The sequence below is a fragment of the Arachis ipaensis genome, chromosome B2 (genome assembly GCF_059453495.1).
Source record: "Arachis ipaensis isolate K30076 ecotype BB chromosome B2, ASM5945349v1, whole genome shotgun sequence".
Lineage (NCBI taxonomy): Eukaryota > Viridiplantae > Streptophyta > Magnoliopsida > Fabales > Fabaceae > Arachis > Arachis ipaensis.
In genome coordinates this window covers 67,606,974-67,631,516 of record NC_142437.1, presented here as the reverse complement: position 1 = coordinate 67,631,516, position 24,543 = coordinate 67,606,974, and the positions used below count along the sequence as shown (strand labels likewise).

Here is a 24,543-nt window from a genome sequence, read left to right as displayed (position 1 = left end):
GATAATTTTTTTTTCTTTTAATTTGTTTAGTTTTAGTATTATTAATTTTTGTTTTTCATTTTTTCCTTTATTTTTTTGCTTTGCTTTTCGTTTCCCACCCCCTGTCCCCTGTTTTATTTTTACTTCCTTTTACTTTTGAATTTTCTTCAAAACCTTCGTCCGTTTTTTTTTTATTTTCCTTTTTATTTTTATTTTCTTTTATTTTCATTCCGTTTCTGTCCATTATTTTTTATCTTTTTATATTTTATTAGTTTTATTTTATTTGTCTTTAATTTTCAAAAAAAAAAATTTTGCATCATATATTTATTTTTCTTTAATTCTTGAAATTAAGTTTGGTGTCACCTAGTTATTTTTATTTTTATTTTTATTTTTTTGTTTATTTTATTTTATTTTTTTAATATAAATTTTGAAATTTTCATTTCCATTTTGCTTACAATTTTTGAAAATTTATTGCTTTAATTATTTAGTTGTTTTATTTTATTTCTTTTACATAAGTTACCTCACTGGAAATTCTCTGCACTCTAAAGTAGAGATTCCCATCTTTTCTTATTTTTTTGTTTGTTTATGAGCAGGAACAGGAACAAGAAATCTCTTATAGATTTTGATCCTGAACCTGAGAGAAGTTTGAGGTAGCGCTTTCAACAAGCTAGACTTTACAAGGCTAGTGAAAATCAGAGTGAAACCCTTGAAAGGGAAGCTGCAGAGTTCACCATGGATCATAATCGTGCTGTGAATGCCAATATGGCAAATCTGAATGAAAATGAACAACCTAGAAGAGTGTTGGACTCATACACTGCTCCCAATGCAGATCTTTATGGCAAAAGCATTGTGGTGTCTCCCATAGCTGCAAACAATTTTGAACTGAAGTCACAGTTAGTCACTCTTGTGCAACAAAATTGCCAGTATCATGGACTTTCTCATGAAGACCTGAATTAGTTTATTTCTAATTTCCTACAGATTTGTGATACTGTGAAGACTAACGGACTGAATCCTGAGGTATACAAACTCATGCTCTTTCCATTTTCTGTGAGGGATAGAGCAAAGCTGTTGCTAGATTCTCAACCCAAGGAGAGTCTAGATACTTGGGATAAGGTAGTCACTGGATTTCTGACTAAATTTTTTCCACCACAAAAGCTGACTAAGCTAAGGGTGGATGTTCAAACCTTCAAACAGAAAGATGGTGAGACCCTTTATGAAGCCTGGGAGAGATTCAAGCTACTGACTAGGCAATGCCCTCCGGACATGTTTTCTAAATAGACTCAGCTGGATATCTTTTATGAGGGCTTATGTGAAATGTCTAAAATGTGTTTAGATAATTCTGCAGGTGGTTCATTGCACATGAAGAAGACACCAGAGGAGACTACTGAGCTTATTGAGTTGGTTGCTAACAACCAATATCTCTACTTATCTAACAGGAATCATGTGAACTTTGGGATCCCTCAGAAGAAAGGTGTCATGAAAGTAGAAGCTTTTGATGCTCTTCTTGCTCAGAACAAAATTTTGTCTCAGCAGATGAATTTACTTACTCAACAATTGAGTGGGATGTAGGTTTCAGCTGTCAACACTCTGACTGCACCTCAAGAGGCCCCTTATGACCTGACTGGTTGTTCTATGCAAGGTGATAACTATGGTTATACTCAAACTTCTTCTGAATAGGTCAATTACATGGGGAATGCTCCTAGAAACTCCAATAATGATCCATACTCTAAGATCTATAATCAAGGGTGGAGAAATCACCCAAATTTTGGGTGGAGAGAGCAACCTCAAGGATCGTAGAATTTTAACAATAATTCTCAGGGCAGTTTTCATCAGAACAATTTCAATAACCATCAGTTTCAGTCATCTCAGCAAGTAACTCCTCAGTCTCAGAAGAACACTGATTTGGAAGCACTAATGGCAAGCTTTATACAGGAAACCAAAGCATCAATAAAAAACTTGGGGATGAGTCAATTAGCCACAAAAGTTAATGAAATTGATCAGAGGAACACTAATAGCCTTCCTGGTAACACAATTCCAAATCCAAGAGAAGAATACAAGGCTATCGCCTTGATAAGTAGACAAGTGGTAAGTACGGAAGCACAAGTTAATGAGGAGCCAGTTGAAAAAGAAGCTCTAGAGAAGAAGAAAGAGGAGGTGGAACACGCCCCTCCTAGGCATGCAGATAATTCATTCGCAGTCTCTCTTGACACTCATCCTACATTGCCTAAGGCGCCTGAGTACAAGCCTAAATTGTCATATCCTCAGAGACTTCAAAAGGAGACTAAGGACAAGCAGTTTTCAAAGTTCTTGGAAGTCTTCAGAAAGTTGCAAATCAATATTCCTTTTGCTGAGGTTTTGGAGCAAATGTCTCTCTATGTCAAGTTCATGAAGGAGCTGTTGTCAAAGAAGCCTTTAAAGGGAGATGAGACAGTTGTCCTGACTAAGGAATTTAGTGCCATCATTTAGAATAACTTGCCAAGGAAGATGCCAAATCCAGAGAGCTTTCAAATTCCATGCACCATTGGGGGTACAACCTTTGAGAAAGCGTTATGTGATATGGGAGCAAGCATCAATTTAATGCCCTTATCTGTGATGAAGAAGTTGCAAATCCAATAGGCACAACCCACAAGAATATGGCAGACAAATCTATAAAGCCTGCATATGGATCAGTGGAGAATATTCTGGTCAAAGTGGGTAAGTTCTTTCTCCCAGCAGATTTTGTGATTCTTGACACGGGGGAGGATGAGAATGCCTCTATAATCCTATAAAGACCTTTCCTAGCCACTAGGAGAGCTCTAATTGATGTAGAAGTAGGTGAATTAGTGCTTAGAGTGCATAATGAGCAACTAGTCTTTCATGTCTTCAAAGATATGCATTCAGCAGGTGAAGAGGAGAGGTACATGCAGACTGAGCTTATTAATCCAAACCTTCAAGAACCTCCTGATATTGCACAACAGAATCTACAGCTCAAACCTCCTTTGTTGACAATCAATAAAATTTCTTCTGACATCAAACCTAAGTTTGGTGTCGGGAATGCATCATTCACAAGGAGGAGGCTCCCAAAAAGAAGAAAGTACCCAGGGGATGGAGAAACAAAAAAATTCCCACTGAAGACTTCTCCCCAGGAATGAAGGTGGTATTCACTACATGCCCAATCCTGCCTCATACAGTGAACAGGATCCTGTCTCTTGAGCATATAGAGTTGATCTATGAAAGCACAGGAAAGAAGCTCACAGTGAGGCATGAAGAGCTGAGCCCCTATGATCATCCTCCTTAGAGGATTTGACCGTCAAGCTAGTGACGGTAAAGAAGCGCTTGTCGGGAGGCAACCCAATGTTTTCGTATCCTTAAGTTTGATTTTTTTTATTTTGATTTTTTTTATTTTTAATTTTATTAGTATTGTTTAAGTTTCTACTATTTTTCCTTTGTTTTTCGTATATTTTGGTCATGAAAAGTGATTAGAACAGGAATAGGAGCAATTAAAATGAATTTTTTACACCTGGAGTTTTTCTTTGCTTGAGGACAAGCAAACTTTTAAGTTTGGTGTTGTCGCTTCACTTGTGGCTTTTCTATTTATTTTAATGGCAACTAAAGGAGGCGAATCATCTTCATGGAGGAGCACAGCCTGAAGAATGAGACGGCCACTAGGATAACTGAGGTGATTGAGTTCCTTTCATTCTATATTTCCTCCCGTTCTTATTATGTTATATTCCTATTTTCTGCTATTTTACGTAGTTTCTGCATGATCCTTTGTTATTTCAATTCCTAGGTTCTAGTTTGATTTGATATTTTAATTCTGTTATTTGCTCTTAGTTCAAAAGTTGTCTCATGTATCGTTCAATGAGCTTGAATTCAAAAGAAAAGAAAAGAAGTGATGTATTGCATGAGAAATTGAGTTTATATTTAAGAGTAGTCTTATTTACTTAAATGTGGTGGTATTATTTGTGATTCTGAATGCATGACATGAACCGTGTATATTTGAATTTGAATCAAGGGATGTTGATGTATAAAGAATAGGAATTTAGAGAACTATTATGAATTCTCTGCATTTAGTGAGAGCTTAATCCTTGAAGCAACAGAAAAAGCATATAAAAAATGTTTTTAAAGAGCAAGGTCTAAGGCTCTGAGCATCAATGACTAGGGAGGTCAGACATGATTAAAATCTCAAAGAGTTGTTTCCCTAGTCATATGCTTGTGGTGTGAATGTGTCAAGTAAGCCTTGAGACAGAACACTAAGACTCGAGATCAATTGCAATTAACAGAGTATGCCAAAGGCTTTGAGCACCACTGTCTAGGAGTAATTGAAAGAAAAATCAGAACCTCAAGAGAGTTCTCCAGTTAAGTGCTTGTGGTGTTTTTGTGTCAAGTGAAGCTTAAGACAAAACATTTAAAGTCACGGCTAGGCTCAGGGTGCAAAGCACCAAAGAAAAGAGAATTAAAGGAAATTTGCTACGTTCAAGGATTAATCCGAGTAAAAAGATTAGAGAATTCAAAATATTATCCGGATTCTAATTCCGAATGACAGTGGCATTCCTCTGATTCAAAGGATAGTGAGATGCCAAAAACTATTCAGGATTACAGTGTATAAACCCCACTTTGAGAAGAGACAGGAGCTTAATTGAATACTCACTTCTCATGCAAATTCACATCCTAAGCCTATATTAGTTTGGTTGCATGAGGACAAGCAATAATTCAAGTTTGGTGTTGTGATGCGTGAGCATCTTTTCTATCCTTTTCTAGTGAATTTGCATTTAAATTACTAAGTTTAATCAAGATTTAGTTACTTTTAGCCACTATGAATGCTACCTTGAGTTGTGTGCAATTTCTATTTATTTTAGGTAGCATTCGGATGGATTTGATGGAGTTTTGTAGCAGAAAAGGAAGAAAGCGAATGATGTTGTCAACCCCGACCTCCTTGCACTCAAACAGAAAAAACTTGAGCTATAGAGGTCCAATTGATGTGATTTCAGCGGCATTGGAAAGCTAACTTCTAGGGCTTTCCTAATAGTATACCCTTTTTTCCATTTCGTTTGGCCTTCATGGCACCAAACTTGAGATACTTCAAGTTTGGCGCCACACACAAGTTTTCAAGAAGAATGCATGCTGGCTTGCTGAAGCCAAACTTGAGATACCTCAAGTTTGGCACCAGCTAAGAAGAATTGGAGAATGCATGCTGGCTTGCTGAAGCCAAACTTGAGAAACCTCAAGTTTGGCGCCAGCAATGAGTTTCCAAGGAGTGCATGCGGGTAACTTGACGCCAAACTTGAGAAATCTCAAGTTTGGCGCCAACCAAGAGAACTTGAGGAATGCTTCACGTATCATTCAACGCCAAACTTGAGTTTACTCAAGTTTGGCACCAGCAAGGACACCCCAAAGAGAAGCTTTCGATTAGGTTAAAGCCAAAGTTGGATCCTCCAAGTTTGGCGCCAACCTTTACAAATAAGGTGGTCCCCCATTCATTCAAGACAAGGCTGCACGCAGAGTTACATTAATCTTGATTAAATTTTATTTTATTTTAAAATAGGAAAAGATATTATTTAGTTTTAGAAAATATAATTTACATTAATTAGCATTAGATATAAATGAGAAAAGAATCAGCCCTTCGGGCTCTTCTCTTCTCTTACCTCATTCCGCAATTTACAGTTTACCTGAATCCTAGTTTTCTCTCTGAACCATGAGCAACTAAACCTCCACTGTTAAGGTTAGAAGCTCTGTCTATTGTATGGATTGATAATATTACTTTTCTATTTTAATTCATGTACTGATTTATAATTCAAGAATTATTTTCGTTCTTTATTTTAGAAATCTGAGTGGAATGGAAGTATGTCCTTGGTTCTACTTGAGTTCTTGTATAACTTGGAAAAGCTCTTTACTTGAACAACAGATTGAAAACAATTTTTCCTAAACTTCTAATTATTTGGACTTAACGGGATACGTGACATCTAATCCTCTTATATTTGGGTAATTAGGGTTTCTGTGGTATATAAACTAGAATTGAACTTCACCCTCTAATTGGAATTAAGTGACCAAGGAATTACGGTTGATGAAGGTTAGAGGAGACTAAAAAGGTCTAAGAAATTAGGGTTTAGTCACATATAGTTTGCCATGAATTGAATCTTGCATGATTAAGATAGTTAGTAAGAAAAGTCAATCCGAAAGATAGATATCTCTGAAGCCTTAACTGTTTCTCCATATATTATTCACAACTTGTTTATTGCTTGCTTCTGATTTTCTGAATTACTATTTAATGCAATTGAACTTTCAAAACACCATTTTTTGTTTGTCTAACTAAGTAAATCACTTAACCATTGTTGCTTAATCCATCAATCCTCGTGGGATCGACCCTCATTCACCTGAGGTACTACTTGGTACGACCTGGTGCACTTGCCAGTTAGTTCGTGGGTCATAAATTCCGCACCAGTACACATGCTACATGCATACACGCAAGACATGGGAAATTGAGGATTCATGCGTACGCATGGTGCATTCGTACGCGGAAAACCTGGCAGATTGAGGACTCATCCGTATGCGCAAGTGAAAATTTTCGCATTGTCATGCGTACGCATGCCTCATGCCTATGCATGATACACGTGAATAGTGGGCGTTCCACACGCCACAAGAGAACGAACATGTCAAACCCACATGCCTTCAAGGCTTTAATGAGCAACTTTTCAAGGGGCGTTGCACGCCACACTTGGGCGTGTTGCATGCCAAGATCACCCTTGCTTATTGAGTGGAGTTTTGCACGCCAAAGTCCGGCGTTACACGCGGGGCCAAGTTTTCAGAAGACTATTTTAAAGATCCCATTTTGAGTTCTAGGAACTAAGGGAATGGGCGTTTAATGTCACACATGGCGTGCCACATGCCAATGAGTAAAGCTTGGTGTTCTACACACCCAAAGTTGGCGTTCCACGCCAAGGAAGCATGCTCTAGGAAAGCTTAGGATTATGCATGCAAAGCATGGTATTCTACATTTGAAGCATGGTGTTTCATGTGAATTATGGCCCAACCTCCACAAGCCTTGTTTGCAACCTTCACAAGCCCATTCAGAATACAATTTGGAACCACTAAAGCCTTGAAGAAAAGATACAAAGCTAAAGATTTAATGCAGAAGATTAGATTTTGATTTGTTTTGTTTTAGAATTTAAGTTTGAATTTAATAATTAGGTTTTGTTTTCTTTAGTATAAAAAGGTCCTAAAAACACTTATTCTGACGATCAGACTCTTTGCCGTTTTTCATACCTTGTTTTTGAAGCATGAGTCACTAATCTCCTTGGTTAAGGTTAGGAGCTCTGTTAATCCTTTGATGGATTATTAATCTAAATGTTCTATTTTATATGAGGTTTATGATTTGATTTAATTCATGATTGAATTTTCGTTCTTCATCCCTAAAGATTTAGAATTGTTGAAAAACATTCTACTCCGTCTTGGATTCTAAATATTATTTTGGAAAAAATTGATATTTGAATTAGCTTGAAAACTCTTTCACACTACTTTTTTATTACATTAGGAATAGGTTCAAAGAGTGTGCGACACTTTTGAGTTTCAATTGTTGGGACTAGCTTGAATACGTGACATATAATTCAACCTAAGGACTATTTTTGAATCTTACTTGAAGTTGAATCAGAATTGTGCTTAACCTCTTTTTCTTAAGTAATTGACTAAGGAATTAGCTATTAATTAAGTTAAAGAGAAATTACATTGCCAGGGAATTAGAATTTGATTATTTATGATTTGTCATGATTAATCTTTGCATACCTCATCTAAATAGACACAAGGATTGTTTTCTTAAGGAGTGAACATCTCTGACAACTTAACTATCTTTATCATCTTACTTTCTCAACCAATCTTTGTTTGCTTTTGTTAAATTTTCTGTTTTCATGCTATTTATTATTGAAACACTTATTCTTGATTGTCTGACTAGAATAGTTGATTGATCATTGTTTACTTAATCCATTAATTCTCGTGGGATTAACCCTCACTCACCTGAGGTATTACTTGATATGATCCAGTGTACTTGCTGGTGTTTTATGGTTTATAAATTAGTCATACAAAATATTTATAAATTATTTGCAGTTACTCACTAGACTCCAATGGCATTCATAAATTAAAACGAATAAATTTAAAATAAATCTCCTACCTTAATGTTGAATATTGCAGAAACCATCAAATACGATAGCTCCGTTAACAGTTCAAGCACGCGTTCTGTTCTCTTGGCAGCAACTATGGTGGTTCTGGGCATCTCCAGTGATGGTGGAAGGCCTCAGCATCAGCCAAACAACGGCGGTAATGGTTCAGAATAGAGCCAGAGCAAGGCCAGATCAACAACAACAACAGCTCTAGTAGCAGCAGTGGCGTTCTTGTCAGATTCCAAAAATCAAATTTAGAGGTAGAACTGCGAGCCTCTCCTTTCGATCCTCCAACGATGACGTCTGGCGATGTAGCGGCTCGGCGACAACGACGACTTCCATCGACGGCGAAGAGATGTGGCAGCAGTGGTGGTCTCCACGGTGATGGCGATGGAGTGCAGGGCGGTGGCAATCTGGCTTGACAACGACGGATTCATCCTTCTCCATCACAGTCTCAACTCTTTCTCCCTCTCAAGCTGTTTCTCTCTTCGATCTCCCTCTTTTGCATCACCTTCCTCTCTCGGTGATAGCAACGGCCCAGCAAGCGGCGGCAGTTTCCCCTATACCGCTGGTGACCTCTTCCCTCTCTTTCTTTCTTCTTCTCTACTGTGGGGTTGTGTGTAGTGAAGGTTGTGCGTGTTATGCGAAGGTGAGGGGGTTTAGGGTTTTCAATTTGAAAATTTAGGGTTAGAAATTAGGGATTTTATAAAGGAATAAAGATAGGACAGATATTTTAATAAAATTAGAAGTCAAAATAATAATTTTAAAATTAAATATACATCATTAAAAATATTTTAGAACACTATTTATTAATATATTGCTGAGTTCAAATAATTATTTCTATTTTAAATTATAAAATAAACATATTAATCACATTCTATATAGTATAATTTATCAATTATCTAATTAAATCACATAACCTTTTATTATTTTTCTATCATCATAACTTTAATTTCAAATTATATAAAATAATTAATTATAATAAAATTATACAAGAATATTAATTAGCTTAACTCCAAATATTCATAAAACTAATTTAATTTCTCTTAATAAATTAGTTTCTAAAAATAAAGAATTCAAATTAATAAATAAGTCATAACTTATTCACTTCAAATTAATGATAAGTCATAACTTATTTATAATAGAAGTTACTTAAATTAAACTATACAATTCTTTTTTATTTTTCAATTACCAAAATTATAATTTTAATTATACCAAATATCCAATTATAATAAAGGTTATATAAAAATTCTAGTTAATTTAAACTTCAACTATTATAAAAATTACATATAACTCCTAATTATTTTTAAATTCAAAGTATCATAAAGTTTTATTTAATTATTTTTTAGTAAAATAATTTTCTTAAAATAAAATTCTCAACTAATATAATAAATCATAAATAACTCATTATTTAATTTCCAAAAACTCAGATTATTACAGTCGCTGCTGACTTCTTGATGTTGTTGTTTAATTTCTTCTCTTTTTTTCATCATCTTTTTCCTTTTCTATAAATATTCAAAAAACTAAACAAAAATTTTTATGCACAAAAAATTTGTATGTTTATATCTTAAAAATTTGTTTATTATGTGTAAAAATTTGTATACTATACCAATGAAATACGTATAATGTACAAAGTACTAATGTATGAAGTTACAAACATAAAAAATCAAGAAATTCAAAAAGTGGTTCCTTGGTTGATTAAATTTTATTGAAGTTAAAGTTAGTTTTTTGACTTAGTCTTAGATAAATTTGTATATATATAGACGTCCTTAGTTGTAAATAATACAATAGTTCTTTTTATAACTTAATTCTATCCAGTTTTATTCTATTCCATTTAGTGCACAATTTTATTTTCTTCTTTTATAATTTAAATGCACCATTATTCGTTCATGTAACGTATAAATTTTGGTGTACAGTATAAAAATCTTAATTTATAGTGCAGAAATTTTGATTTGCACTTCAGATATTTTTTAAGAATTACATAATTAGAACATTGACTCACCCAACTCATAAAATACATTTGCAGTAAAAATTTGTGTTATGTGCAAAACTTGTGTATTATGTTTTAAAAATTTATATGCTATGTGCAAAAATATTTGTACTATATTGATAAATTTATGTTGTGCATTATGCTTTAAAAATTTGTGTATTATATTAATAAAATTTTGTATTCTCTAACAAAAAATAAATTTTTATATTCTTCAATAAAAATTTATGTACAGTAAAATAATAATAAAAATAATAATAAAATATACATACATTTTTTTTTCTGTTAAATTTTACACCAATTTAGTTGCACTTAATTGAGTAAATGCCCATAATGATTTCTGAGATTCGGATCGTTACTCAATGTGGTCCCTAAGATTCCAATTGCACCATTGTAATCCTCCAGATATGGCTCCGCGCACCATAATAGTTCCTGGACAGTTTTCCGGTGATGAGTCATCATCAAGACACTGACGTGGCCTCATTTTGCCACGTTGGATGGTGCCAACGGCTAGTTGAGCTGGCACAGTTTCAATTTATACCCAACGTGGTTCCTCCCTCTATATTTAACCTTAAATCTCCAAATGTTCAGTAAGTTAATTTCTTCTTCTTCTTCATCGTTGTTTTCTCATTCTTGTTGTTGCTATTGTTCTTGGAGCTGGAAGTGAATATCCATGATGGGTGGTGGAAGCACTAGAGTTGGAAGCTCTATTAGTTCACTGTGCAGTGGCCATGGGACGAGAACGCAAAGCAGGAGCAGAAGATTCGGGGTGCCGGAATGGTGCGGTTGCGGCTGCCAGCCAGTTCTCAGGTGGTCTGGGACATATTCAAATCCAAATAAACCATTTTTTGGTTGTCCCAATTATAATGTGAGTTATCAGTATTACTTGTGTTTTTATGATTGCTCCTACCTACCTGACTGTTCTTCTCTTGTTCTTCTTCCCTGAAGCTTGAGCATGTTATATGTTTGCTTGATTACAGACAAGTGAAAATAGATGGTGTGGGCAGATATTGGGCAGGATGAACCAGTTGAGAAACCAGAATCTTATGGAGATAATCATGAAGTGAAGATGAACTTTGATTGGAGGCTTGGGAGATTAGAAGAAGATATCTAGAATGAAAAATTAGTTAACCAATTGTTGGTATTAGTTGTGTCTGTATTGATTGTGTTAATTGTTATCCTGTATTGTAAAGCCTGAGTTAAAAGAGTTGGTGGTGTGTACCCTGTATTCATTGAATGAACAATATGTAAAAAAATGATAACATGATTATGGTATTAGAAACTGTTGAATGGTGTTTGTTGATGGAATTTAAACTTGGATAACTCAATTAATTAAAACAGTAATATGCTAACGAAGGCAGTATAAGTGATTGAAAACCAGCCAGCACTGTATTAAGATAATGGTTCAAATATAAAAGATAAGTGTATTAAGATATTAGTTTAACTTAACACAGTTAGTCACATAACACAAAGGGCAGCCAACTAACATGAGCATGTTAAACAAAGTCGCCTCCAAAGGGAGGACTTTACAGCAAAATATAAAGGATTGTTTTTTTCTTGTGTAGTCTTTGTCTAGCAAAAAGTATTAAATTCAACACAGAAAGTCCTATACATATTAAGCTAAAGTCTTCAATTCTTCTTTCTTGGAGCCTTAAATCCTGGAGTTGGAATGAACTTCATGTAATTGACAAGTCTTGTTGTAGTTCCTGAACTAGCACCCTGCATGGGATTCACTGGGACAGAAGTTGTTAGTGGAGAGGATCTTCTCCTTGGTGATAATTTTGAAGGCCTTTTTATTCCATGATCTTAGATAGAAAAAATTTACATTACACATAAATTATGATTTACTTGAATCACAAAAAATTTAAAAAATATTAATAGGTAGTTAACTTTTGAGAATCTTCTACATCAGAAGCAGTTGGCTGAGATATATCTATCTCTACAGGTTGTGCATCAGAAGTGGAAGGTGCAATCTCAGTAGACTGCACAAGAGGATTGTCTTCTCCATCACGTTAGTCACCATCATCTTGAGGCTGCTGAAGTTGCTGCTCAGATACAGGCGTACCTCCTTCATTTTTCTTCTTCTTATCAGCCTCAGCAGCAGTAGCAGCAACTGCAGCAGCTGCAGCAACCGTAGGAGCATCACAAGCTCTCTTCTTCTTACAACCTCTCTTTGTATATCCTTTATCACTATAGAGCATGACCACAATCAAACAGAACATCTCATGAAATCCCAACCTAATCAAACCATAGAACCATAGTAATAGGAAAAAAAAACCATAATTTCAACCACACTTACAACACAAGCATATACAAAAACCATCATGCATTGCAAAAAAAGAATAAAAAAATTTACCTTTACAAATGGCAGAACATCTTGTTTCTAACGCAAGAGGAAACCAACGATGAAGTGAAACTTGATTTTGATGTCTTTTGAGTGCAAGAATTTCAACCTCACCAATAGAACCCTAAGGTAGTGGCATTTATGAAGAGAGGATGAACAATAAGAAGAAAAGAAGACAGAGGGTGGAAGTGGAGAAGACAAGTGAAGGAAGGGTGTGTTTTTTATCAAACCCGTTTCATATTTTTATTTTGAGTCAAACGACGACGTTTTTACTAAATTGGGGCGCCAACCCAAAATGCCAACGTTTTGGCTCTCCAACGTGGCAACTTAATGACACATCAGATTGTCGGTCATGACTCATCACCGAAAAACTGTTCAGGGACTATTATGGTGTCCGGAGTCGTATCTGAAGGATTACAATGGTGCAATTGAAATCTCAGGAATTACATTGGGTAACAACCCGAATCTCAGGGACTATTATGGGGAAGTTACTCGCACTTAATTATAAAAAGACTTATGCAGGAGGTACTTATGCGTTTGTTTCTAAGAACAGGACAGGACAAGGCACTGAAAACAGGACAGGACAAGACACTCATGGACAGAGACACAAAATTTTGTGTTCTTGTATTTTGTTTGATGATAAACTAGAACAAATGATGAAAATTCAATTTATTCTCATTTTTTTCATTTAAAAAATTTGAGATGAAAAATATAACAATAAAAAATATAATTATGAAAAATTAACAAGAATAATGAAAGAAAAAATAAAAAATAAGTTGTGTCTGTTGTTAATGTCTTCATATCCTTTCTATAAGAATAAACACAAAATACACTAATTCAATGTATATATTATCTCTATCCATATCTCTAGACATATTGTGCATGTTTGGGCGCCATTATTTTGTTAAAAAAAGATCTTTTTTTATTTTTTAACGTGTTTGGCAAATTTCTAGTAGTAAAAGTAAAAGCACTAGTAAAACCAGAAAAAGATCTTTTTTGAGAAGCTGTAATTTACATCTTTTTTTAAAAGATCTTTTTCCCTAAAAAAAATATGTTTTTCATGTAATAAATAAACAAAAAAGTACTTTTATATTGTTATACCCAAACATAATTGATTGATAAAAAAGCCTTTTTACATGAGATATCCAAACATAAAATTATTTTTACTTTTCTATAAGATCTTTTAAAAAAAAATAATTCGAAAAAATATCTTTTTTTTAAAAGCTCACCCAAACAAGCCCATTATTTCTGTGTATGTCTCATCTTTCAAATACAATTTTATGTGTCATTGTACCTGTCTCAGGTCCAGTCTATGTAAACAAACGCAGCCGTTGGAACGCTGATGGTCGGTATAGAATTTTATGTATGAATTGGTATTAATGATGAAGTAACGAGAAAACGAGAGCCCTGATGGAGTGAGAGAAGAGAGAGATGTTGTGCATGCCCAGCTGCAGCCGATTCATTTCCTGCTCCCAACACAACCACAGCCTTCGTTTTGGTCTTCACCTTCACAAACAGCCACTCACGTTGAGCTTCATCCACTGTGGGTCCCACCACCATCAAATGGCAACGTCGTCCTTCGACTTCCTCGCCAAGAAGCCTTACACTCCTCCTTCTTGGGCCTCCCACCTCAACCCTTTACCCTCTCATGTCTTCTCTCTTGCCCATGTAACTGAATATTCAAATAATATCATAACACATCTTTGTTTTAATTCTTTCTTCATCTTTGTTTTCTCCCCTTTTACTGTTTTGTTATTATTATCTTCGTCAGCGTCCTACGCCAATTCACAGATGGAACCTCCCCAATTTGCCACCAAATACCGAACTCTGGCTCAAGGTTAGATGCTATTACTATTCATTTCGAAACCCTTGCTTTTTAACTAATGACTGTTTATCTGAGACTGTTTTGATTCATTTCTCGAAATTTTACTTTCATGATTTGTTGTTGTTGTTGTTGTTTCGCATATACATAGCGGGACGACCTTTCAGGAATGCAACTGAGTGGAAACAAGGTCAGGAAATTGGAATTCTTGATGGCAGATGCTGTGTCGCAAGGCGCTGACTGCATAATCACGATTGGAGGCATTCAGAGCAACCACTGCCGCGCCACTGCGGTGGCGGCCAAATACTTAAACCTTGATTGTTATCTTATACTCCGCACTTCTAAGGTTGGAGAATTTATTTTCCTTTTTAATTTAATTTCCTGTTTTTAATATTGGTTATAAAACTAGCACCTTATTTGAACAAATTACCATTTTTGTTGACAATTCTAACTATTAAACATGTAAACTAACTTTATACTTATCAAAGATCAGGGGTACTTCGACAAAACTACCCAAATGAATAGTCGGCTAGGTAGTTTTGCGAATGTTTTGGGTAATTTTATTGAATTAACCTGATTTTTAATGAGTATCAAGTTAGCTTATATCTTTTATTATTAGAATTATATCAACTTAGCTTATATCTTTTATTATTAGAATTGTTCAAGCTTAAATCTTCTATGGTAAAAAACACTAATTTATTCACCTTAATTACATTTTGTTTCCTATTATTGATGGGAATATTTGGTGAAGTGGTGAAACCAATGCACAAAATCATAAATGGTTTAAATTGCAGTTGCGGTTACATAGCATTTCTAGCAATTCTAGAAAATTGCAAGGAAATGTAGCTGATGGCAGATGTTGCTATGATGCTGTTGTGGAGTGTTGCAACAGCATTGGCTTTAGTTGCTGTTCAGACTGTAACTTAAAACTACGAAATCATATAAAATTAGGAAAGAGAAAAAAAAAACTATGGTGATATTTCAAATTAATAGTGAGAAGAAAGAAGGAAAAAAAAAAGTCTTGTCAATTTCAGGCCCTTGTCGACCAAGACCCAGGATTGGTAGGCAATCTCCTGGTTGAGCGTTTGGTAGGAGCACATGTTGAACTTATATCAAAGGAAGAGTATGGAAGAATTGGAAGTGTGGTGAGCACACTCTCAGTTTTTGTTTTGTTCTTTCTTAGTTGTTGTACCAATTCATTCACAAGCTACTTTACTCTTAAAACATATTTCACTGCCTCCCTTATTTCTTGTATGTTAACTCACTTAATTTGGCATGTGTTTGCTGACATTCATATTATGGTTTTTCATGTTCGCACCAAGACAGACATAATGACTTCGAAACCAAGTTTTAAACTTATAATACAACTTCCATGAAGTATGAAAGCTTTCCTTTTGAAGTTTAGCTATTGGCTATTTTTGCTTTGAAATTAGTAAATATCATTATTGAGAAAGCTAAAAGGTGTAAATATTTCTTCAACAGCTATCTTACTTGGTACAAGAATGATCTAGAAATATTTCTCCACCATAATGCAGCAAACGTGTTGCTGCTAATGTTGTGCCACACACTTGGTTTTCATTGTTGTAATATATCTGTAGAACGTCTTGCCGAATGTGTTAATTTTTATCTTTTTCCTCTATTTCCATATGTATTTTGCAATAATTGGTTATTGTAAGCTTCTGTGTTTCCCCAAATTTTGGTTTTAGCTGGATTTTTTCCCCCTGATTTACATGTTATCTGCTCTCATTCTGCAAATTGTTGCTACGGTCATGCGGCATTAATTAATGAACAATAGTTTCCTGTTCTCTGGTTGATTTGATTTGGCATATTTATTATTTAGGAAGCAACATTTTTTGCTGTTTAGTGCCATTTTTTTATGTCAACTGTGTTTTAATACTTTAGTGTAGATATTGCTAAACAATAACATAATATTTACCATCAAACTGTTTCCTAGACACTCACCAATGTTCTAAAAGAGAAGTTGATAAAGGAAGGGAGAAAGCCATATATTATTCCCGTTGGTGGATCAAACTCTTTAGGAACATGGTGAGTGAGACAAAATCACTAATGTAATTTTCTTTTTCCCTTTTACAATTCCCTTGATCCCAATAAGCTCAATGTATTTTAATGTCCAAACATATTAGTTATATTGCATTGCTTTTTGTTTTCTGCATCTGTACGCTGAACATTGACCATGTTTACTGTATCTTAAATGAATTCCCTTGCTTAAATTACCTGTTCATGATTTAATATGTCTAGGTAGGTTGTGAATTTAGTCTCCAAAAGCCAATGCATTATCACCTCCTCCTTTTCCCTCCTTCCCTCCCTCCCCCCGCCCCCACAACCCCCTTTCTCTCTCGCTCTTCTCAGATCATAGTTGAAAAATGATATAATGATAAATATTATTGGAATTTTTGGAGGTCCATGCTTAAACCGTTAGGTAACAAAGCTCTCTTACCATTGTCTAAATGGTCTATAACTCTATATCTATTACACCGATAAATTGTTACTTGTCTATTATTTTTAATATAAAGGTATTTTGTAAGAAACTGGCATCTAGATTAAGTAGAAAAATGAAACAGTGATACAAGGGCAAGGGAGACAGAGTGATATCGGTGAGATCACCCAATTTCTCAATATTTGTTATTAGTATTTAGTAAAAGGAAGGTATACCAAAATTATTAGGTATTCGAGAGACCTGATTCTTTCCTAAGTCCTACCATCTGATCTCAACTTTTTCCAGGCCTTTCCCACAACCCTTTATAGTTCTCACCACTCTCACATAACATAATGCTCACTCTCTCGCACATTTTTCAGCTAGGCAAGTTAGTTACCAAATCCCATCCTTGCCTATAGTTCACTCAATTATAGTTAGGTCCCTAATTTCTAATTTGCTTGGTACATAACATATTTCTGTGAAATTGGTGAGTGTCTAAGTGGATTTTAGCTTTGGGCCACATTGACATTGTTTTACAATTTTTGATTTAGATACGTTATTAGTTTATCTTACATTATTATGATTTAATTCTGATTTAGGGGATATATAGAGGCAATTCGGGAAATTGAGCAGCAAATTCAAAGTGAGGCAAATGATATCAAGTTTGATGATATTGTTGTAGCTTGTGGCAGGTTCTAGTCTACTTGATCAGTTTATGTTTTCCTAAGTTACTTTCCATATATTTCTTCTTAATGGATTCTCTTTTAGATTACTTTATTAGCATATTCTAGTATGCATAATGCAACCAAACGAAAATAAATTATCTTTCTTGAAAAGAAGTATGAGTTATGTAGTAAATCAAGATCTAGTGATAAATTTTATGTCCTCTATTGGTTTTCACTTTCATAAATGAGAGTGAGTTTTAAGTCGTAACATTGTACATTTTTAATTGAGATATCATCAATGGTTAGATAAGTTTTTCTTCTATTTAACACCTCATAACATAATTTTCAGTGGAGGCACAATTGCTGGTCTATCATTGGGGTCATCATTGAGTACATTGAAAGCAAGAGTATGTCATCCATCTATGAGATTCAAGTAAATCAGATTATTGGAACCAGCATATATCATTTCTGTGCTCCTCCCTGTAGGTACATGCATTTTCTGTCTGCGATGATCCAGATTACTTCCACAACTTTGTCCAAGGCTTGCTTGATGGACTGAATGCTGGTGTCAACTCAAGAGATATTGTTGACATACAAAACGTGAGTGTTGTGGCAAAATAGAAAGTAAAGACCTATATGCATGCTATTCCTTGGTCTTGCTGCTGCTGCTTGTTCTTGTGCTCTAATCACATTAAAGTCCTATAATCCTCCTATATATCTCTAATAAATTGAACGGTAGCCTTGGAGCAACTGTTAAGTTGTCTCATTTTTACCTAAGGTCACAGATTCAAGCTGTGGACTCGGTCATCACTCTTGCCTTAGGTTAGGCTTTCTACATTACATGTATAATGTGGGATGCTAGTTTTCGGGGCTGCCCTTTTTGTTAAAAAAATCTTAAATTTGTTGTTGCTTGTTATTGGGGAAAAGAATGATGAGACATCTACATAGCAAGCATGCTTGACTTCTCGTAATGTGCACATGTTTTCTGAATACATAGATTTATCATTTGGAATACTTGCTTGATAATCTATGTTCACACTGGTCTTTCGATTGACAATTAGACTTTAATTATATCTACAGGCCAAGGGTCTTGGTTATGCATTGAACACCTCTGAGGAGCTTAATTTTGTAAGAGAAATTGCTGCAGCTACTGGTGTTGTTCTAGACCCGGTATACAGGTATTATAATAACAGTGCTATATTTGGGTTTATTAAAGTGAATGCGATGACCATTTTTTTGGTACGTAGATCAAGGCTCAGTAGTTTTCTCTGCCTTGTTCCCGTAGTTGGCCCAATTAATGAAGCATTATTTGTTTGATTGAAAAATAATATTCTATAAGTAGAACCAATCAACCAGAATGCCATATTTGTACTTCCTCTAGAAATTTCTGGGTTCTGTCATATCAAATTGGTGATGAAGAAAGTGATATTGAAATTGGGAATGGATCGTCTGAATTTCTTTTTCTCTCAATTGTTTTGTAAAGTGTGATTCCTCACCATACTCTTGTTAAGTAGGACCAAGAGAAAATATGTGAGAGAAGATATTGAATGGTAAAAGATCACACTTTACAAAACAATTGCGAGAAAAAAAAAATTGAAAGAATCCATTCCCATTGAAATTCGATGTTAATTTTTTATTTGGGATCATAGCCTTATAGGACTCAGGAGGCTTAAGCCCATCTTCTGATTATAGCTATACACCATCAGAACTATGAAAATGTCTATGAACCATGAATTTATCAAAATTAGTTTCTATGAAAAGTAACTGAATGGTTCTTGTTAAAAAGCGTTGAACACCATCATCGAATCCTGTTGAATAATTATACCTTTTTGGAATCCTTTGGAAATGGAATTGATTCCTTGTTTGGTACATAAAAACTGAGGATTGATTTAATTTATAAATCCCATGGATTTACTTTCCATCAAATCTCAAAACCTCTCATTTTTTTTATAGGATTTTATTAGAACTAGAGTGAGACCCGCGCAATGCGCGGAGAGATAGATTATTTATACTTTATAGTATATTTTAATAATTGTTATATTAAAAATATTTTAGAGAACATATTATAAATATATTTTGAATTTATTTATTTTTAAAAAAGACATAGGTTATTTATATTAGAGTTATACAAAACGGCTCTTTTTTTTGTATATGGAAGTAAAAGTGGTGATATACCTTAACATTGTAATTTTTGGTGTTCTTCAAAAGTGTGGAAGATACACAAATCGGAGGGTCCGATTTCTATACTTCAAAATTTTTAATTTTTTTTAACAGAAATCCTTCGGTCCGATTTTTGTTCTCTCACAAATCCCTTGGTCCGATTTCACAAATCTCTCAGTCCGATTTCTGTATCCTCACAAATCGGACGGTCCGATTTCTGTACTTCTCACAAATCGGACGGTCCGATTTTTGTTTATCTAATTAAACGGTTTCACATTTGAGAATAACACCCATCAACCCACATTTTGAAAAAACATAGTTGCTACTCCAATATCAAAAACAAAATCTGTATACAAAACTGTATTTTCATTTTTTTTTTCATTTTTCGATTTGCATTAATGGCTACACTTTGTCTTTTCTTACGAGTTTTTTGTTTGTAAATAATTAAAAAAATAAATGAATGAGAATGAAAAACATATAAAAATGTTATATTAAATTTAAGAAATTTTTAACAATTAGTATGAGAGATTAAGAAATGAAGAGTAATAAGAGTCTTAATATGTATAAGTTGTAGAATTTGAATATTTGTAACTGAAATTTTTTATAATTATTATTATTATGACACTTTTAATGTATGTTTATTGCATTTAATTAGTACTTGATGTTTCAATTGAATAATAATAAATAAGAGTTTTTTGTTTTAATTTTTTTAAAACATTTTACTAAATAGTGATTGGTTGATTTTCATTTTTTGCCAAGTCATTAGAATTGCTGATGTGGTATCATTAGCAAAGAAAAGATGACTTAAACTCATTGTAGAGATGGTTGGTATCAGTTTTTATATATTATAAATAGAAAATAGATAGATTGAATTGATGTGGTATTTTTAAAATGTAAAAAGTCAATTTTACCCTTTTTGATATTAAAGAGAAGGGTTTGAAAAGGGAGCCTTATCGACACCAGACACCAGGTTACATGCCCAACTGCCTTGGGCTACCCCGTGTGGTGGGTGACAGTCTGGCGGTGTCCAGTGGCACTTAATCAGTGGCGGAAGATTGTGTGATACAAATATATAATTAGAGAGTAACGGATTACACTGTAAAATCTTACCCTCCCCCAATTCAATTCTCATTAGTTTACAATTCAAACATAAAAAATGATTTCCAAATCAATTGAATTCTTATTTTATCAGTTATTTCAAACATGTTATTTGATTTACAATTCAATTCAAATAAAATCAACTCCAGAAAGTTTTGGTTCCAAACATACTTAATATTAAAGAATTGTTTGGTATTGGATTAGATTAGTTTTCATAAACTTATTAGGATGAGAACTTTGGGTGGTATGTCTGAGATCCTAGATTTAAAAATGATTGCCACCATTGTACAAAAATTTGTTTGTTTTCATAAGCTGTTCTGAATTCAACATATTTTATATAATTGATCATATGAAAATTAATCATTTTGAAATAATCAGCTTCTCTCTATAATAAGCTTCAAAATGTTGCTTATGCTTATAAGATGTTTTACAAATTAAAATCATCAACCTATTTTTTTTAAAAAAAAAGATATTTATACTTATTATTGTGAGGATTGGAATAATTATTAGTGTTTCTCATATGGGAGCCACTTGGATAAAGATGTCAAAAACGTCTTTTTTTAAAAGATATTTTTGAAAAATTAAAATTTAACACATATAATCAATTAAACCGTGTTTTTTTTATTGAAATTAGATCGAACAAATCAGTTTAGCCAAAAAATTAATAAATTAAATTTTGAACAAGTATAAATTAATATTTTTTATAAAAAATGACTACAATATCTCTATTATAAAAAAACTAAAATACCCATATATATATATATATATTGAAAATTCTAAATCCTTATCATATGACGACAGAGAAGAAAAGGGTTATAATTTAGGATTCTCAAAATTAATATATATAATAAGAGTATTTTAGTCATTTTCTATAATAAGGGTATTGTAGTTATTTTTTATAAAAAATAATATTAATTTAGACTAATTCAAAATTTAATTTACCATTTTTCGGTCAAATTAATTTGTCTGGCCTAATTTTAACAAAAATAATACAATTTAATCTATTATGTGTTAAATTTTAATTATTAAAAAATATTTAAAAAAAAAAAACGTTTTAGATGTCTTTATCCGTCGGAAAGGCTCCCTTCTCATATTTGCTCTCTTTTGGTCTCACAATTTTATAAAAACTAGTATTTTTACCCGTAATATTATTACGGGAATATAAGTCTTTTAAAATTACGTAAGTTCTGGTATTATAGATTATGACACGAAAAATTTATAATATTAAACTATTTTTATAAAATGGTATTAAGGGAGAAAAGTTCTCGTCGGCTAAAAAGACCAGAATCTTAAACAAAATTAAATAATAAATTTTTTAGTTATTATTTTCAAATGAAAGAGTTTAATTTTTTTACTTAATTTTAACATTCGTTATCTAAAATTTAAAAGAATTTAACGTGTATATTTTTATATTTGATTAGGTATTAAGTTTGTTGCACAAATAGAAATAATTAATTTTTATACTTGCTATTTAAAAATAATATTTTTTCTATATATATAAAAATATAATTAGATATTAATATAAAAAAAATTTATATTTATAGTTATAAAATTAACTCATTTTTTTAAAACAATTGAATCTTGATTCTAACTTTTAATCACAACATTTGTATTTTTTTTAAAATTATATGTAATAAATATTTAAAAGAAAAAAGTAAAAACATATATTAAAAAGATAAGCAGTAAAAATTTAAATTTAAATAAAATATATGTATATAATAATATTTTTTATTTAAATTATATTATGTTGTTAATTTTATTTTTTGTAGAACATAAAAGTAGAAAAAAATAGAGAATGAGAGAAAAGAGAGAGAAAGATAAAGAAGAAGAATGAGAGAAGGAGTTTGTTAATTTTGGAAGTTAAGAAAATTTTTTATTTTAATTATAATGAAAATATCTAGTGACAAATTTTGATTTGTCAAATTACTAATATAAAATATGAATTATAAATTATATATAGAGTAGGAAGGATAGAGAGAAATAGAAAAAAAGAGAGGTAGATAAGAAAATATAAGAAGGATGTTTACTAATTTTAGAGGAAAATATTTTCTCTAAATTTTAATAAGAGAGTGTCGTATGACACATTTTAGTTATTAAATTAGTTAGTAATATATAAATATAATATAAAATATAGCTATATTTCAATTTTAGTATTTTAATTTAATTTAAATACAATTAGAGAATGTTATATTGTATATTTTGATTGTCAAATTCGTAATTAGTCATTAATAATGATAATGATATATAAGAGAGATAGAGTGAGTGAAGGAATGAGAGAGATAGAGAAAGGAAGAGAGAAGAGGGGAGAGTTTTTTAATTTTGAAGAAAAAGATTTGATTTCAATTGCAATGAGAGAGTGACATGTGGCACATTTTGGCCTTAAAATTAGTAATATATAATAGATGATTCCAAAATGGTTATTGGGGCAAGGTCGAACTTGGTTCTTAGAAGTTCCTTATGCATACTTTTAACCACTGAACTTAAGAAAACCGTTTTTGTATTTATTGAGTTATTGCGACACGGAGTGCCCGGTAAGGTGCTAGTTATTAAAATCCATTTTCACTATAATGCTCACGAGACCATTCACGAATTCATTTAGGGTTTAGTTGTGAGTTAGAGTTTTGGAGGGAAAGGGAGAACAAGGTTAGATATGTAGTGTTAAAGTTTGAACTTTTACACTACAAACCTTTTCATCTCCTCCCCTTCAAAATCTCAACTCACAAACAAAGGGGAGGAATGAAAGGTTTTAGCTTGTTACAAAACATGAATGTTCAAGGTACCAAGTTTGCTGCTATTTATTCAACACTTCATTTCTTATTTCCTTGGCCTGTACCTTAATATCAGTAGTACAAATTCCAAACATATGGAGAAAATAAAAATCTAAACAGAAATGTAAACCTAGTCAGATAACATACATTCAATGTTGCATATTTTACTTAAAACTTCTTATTTGGTTGTTGTGACTTGTAACACTTTCAGTGGGAAGGCTGCATATGGATTGCTGAAAGATATGTCTGAAAATTCAAAGAAATGGGAAGGGAGGAAGATCCTCTTCATTCACACAGGCGGCCTCCTTGGATTGTACGACAAGGTCGATCAGATGGCTTCTTTGGTGGGCAATTGGCGTCGAATGGATGTTGCTGAATCTGTTCCTAGGCAGGATGGTATTGGGAAAATGTTTTAGAAAAAGGAAAATTAGAAAGACTAGGATTGCTTTCATTATTGTTTTGTAATAACTGTATTGCGCACGCTGAAAGCTGCCGTACGATATAATAACGTTCTCCAAAACAGTGTCAATGTTACCAATGATCATGATTCTTGTAATCATGGGTGCTGTTCTTTAGATTGGAGTTTGGAATGTATCACTTAAATGCCTCAATATAGCAATGTATTGTTTCTGTTTTGTTTGTAACATTCAGCAGATTTGGGGACTAATTTGATCTTCAGGATTACATTCCCATCCCCTCCTTAATACATGACAATATTAAAGATTAATATTCAAAATAGTTCTTAAAAGATTAAGCTCAAGTTCTCAAAAGATAAGATATTTTAAAGTAGTTTTTTAAAGTTATAATTATGTTAGATTAATCTTTTCGTTAGTTAAATGATTTATAGTATAAATTATTTTAAAATATGTTATCATCAAATAGAAAAATCAATTTAATTTACTATTATATATTTTAGAGACTAATTCAAGGTATTTCATTTTTCAAGGCTCAATTGATATAGAATGTTTTATAGATCATTTAGATCATTATCCTCAAGTATTACACTCTTGCACCCCTCTATTTCCTAAACATACCCTTTTTTTAAAATAAAATACAGTACCTTCCCCCGAGAGAGAAAGATTCTATAATGCTCTCCGTCTATTTCTATAACAAGCCCTTTCCCCTCTATAAAAAGTAGGAAATGTTTATGGTGG

At 32.9% G+C, this 24,543-nt stretch overlaps 1 protein-coding gene and 1 non-coding gene across 2 annotated transcripts; one reads left to right on the top strand and one right to left on the bottom strand.

The window, feature by feature from the left end:
- Positions 1-1,140: 1,140 nt before the first annotated feature.
- On the bottom strand, positions 1,141-1,248 carry LOC148574246 (small nucleolar RNA R71). Its single transcript, XR_015906858.1, has one exon. It is a non-coding gene; the product is annotated as a small nucleolar RNA R71 (small nucleolar RNA).
- Positions 1,249-10,389: 9,141 nt separating this feature from the next.
- Positions 10,390-24,033, top strand: D-CDES (D-cysteine desulfhydrase). The gene is made up of 11 exons (XM_016327948.3): positions 10,390-10,449; positions 13,768-14,107; positions 14,211-14,276; positions 14,413-14,607; positions 15,296-15,406; positions 16,216-16,307; positions 17,298-17,390; positions 17,713-17,770; positions 17,850-17,963; positions 18,444-18,541; positions 23,601-24,033. Exons 2-11 carry the CDS (start codon positions 13,871-13,873, stop codon positions 23,803-23,805), a joined length of 1,269 nt encoding a protein of 422 aa, XP_016183434.1. The 5' UTR covers positions 10,390-10,449; positions 13,768-13,870; the 3' UTR covers positions 23,806-24,033.
- Positions 24,034-24,543: the final 510 nt, after the last annotated feature.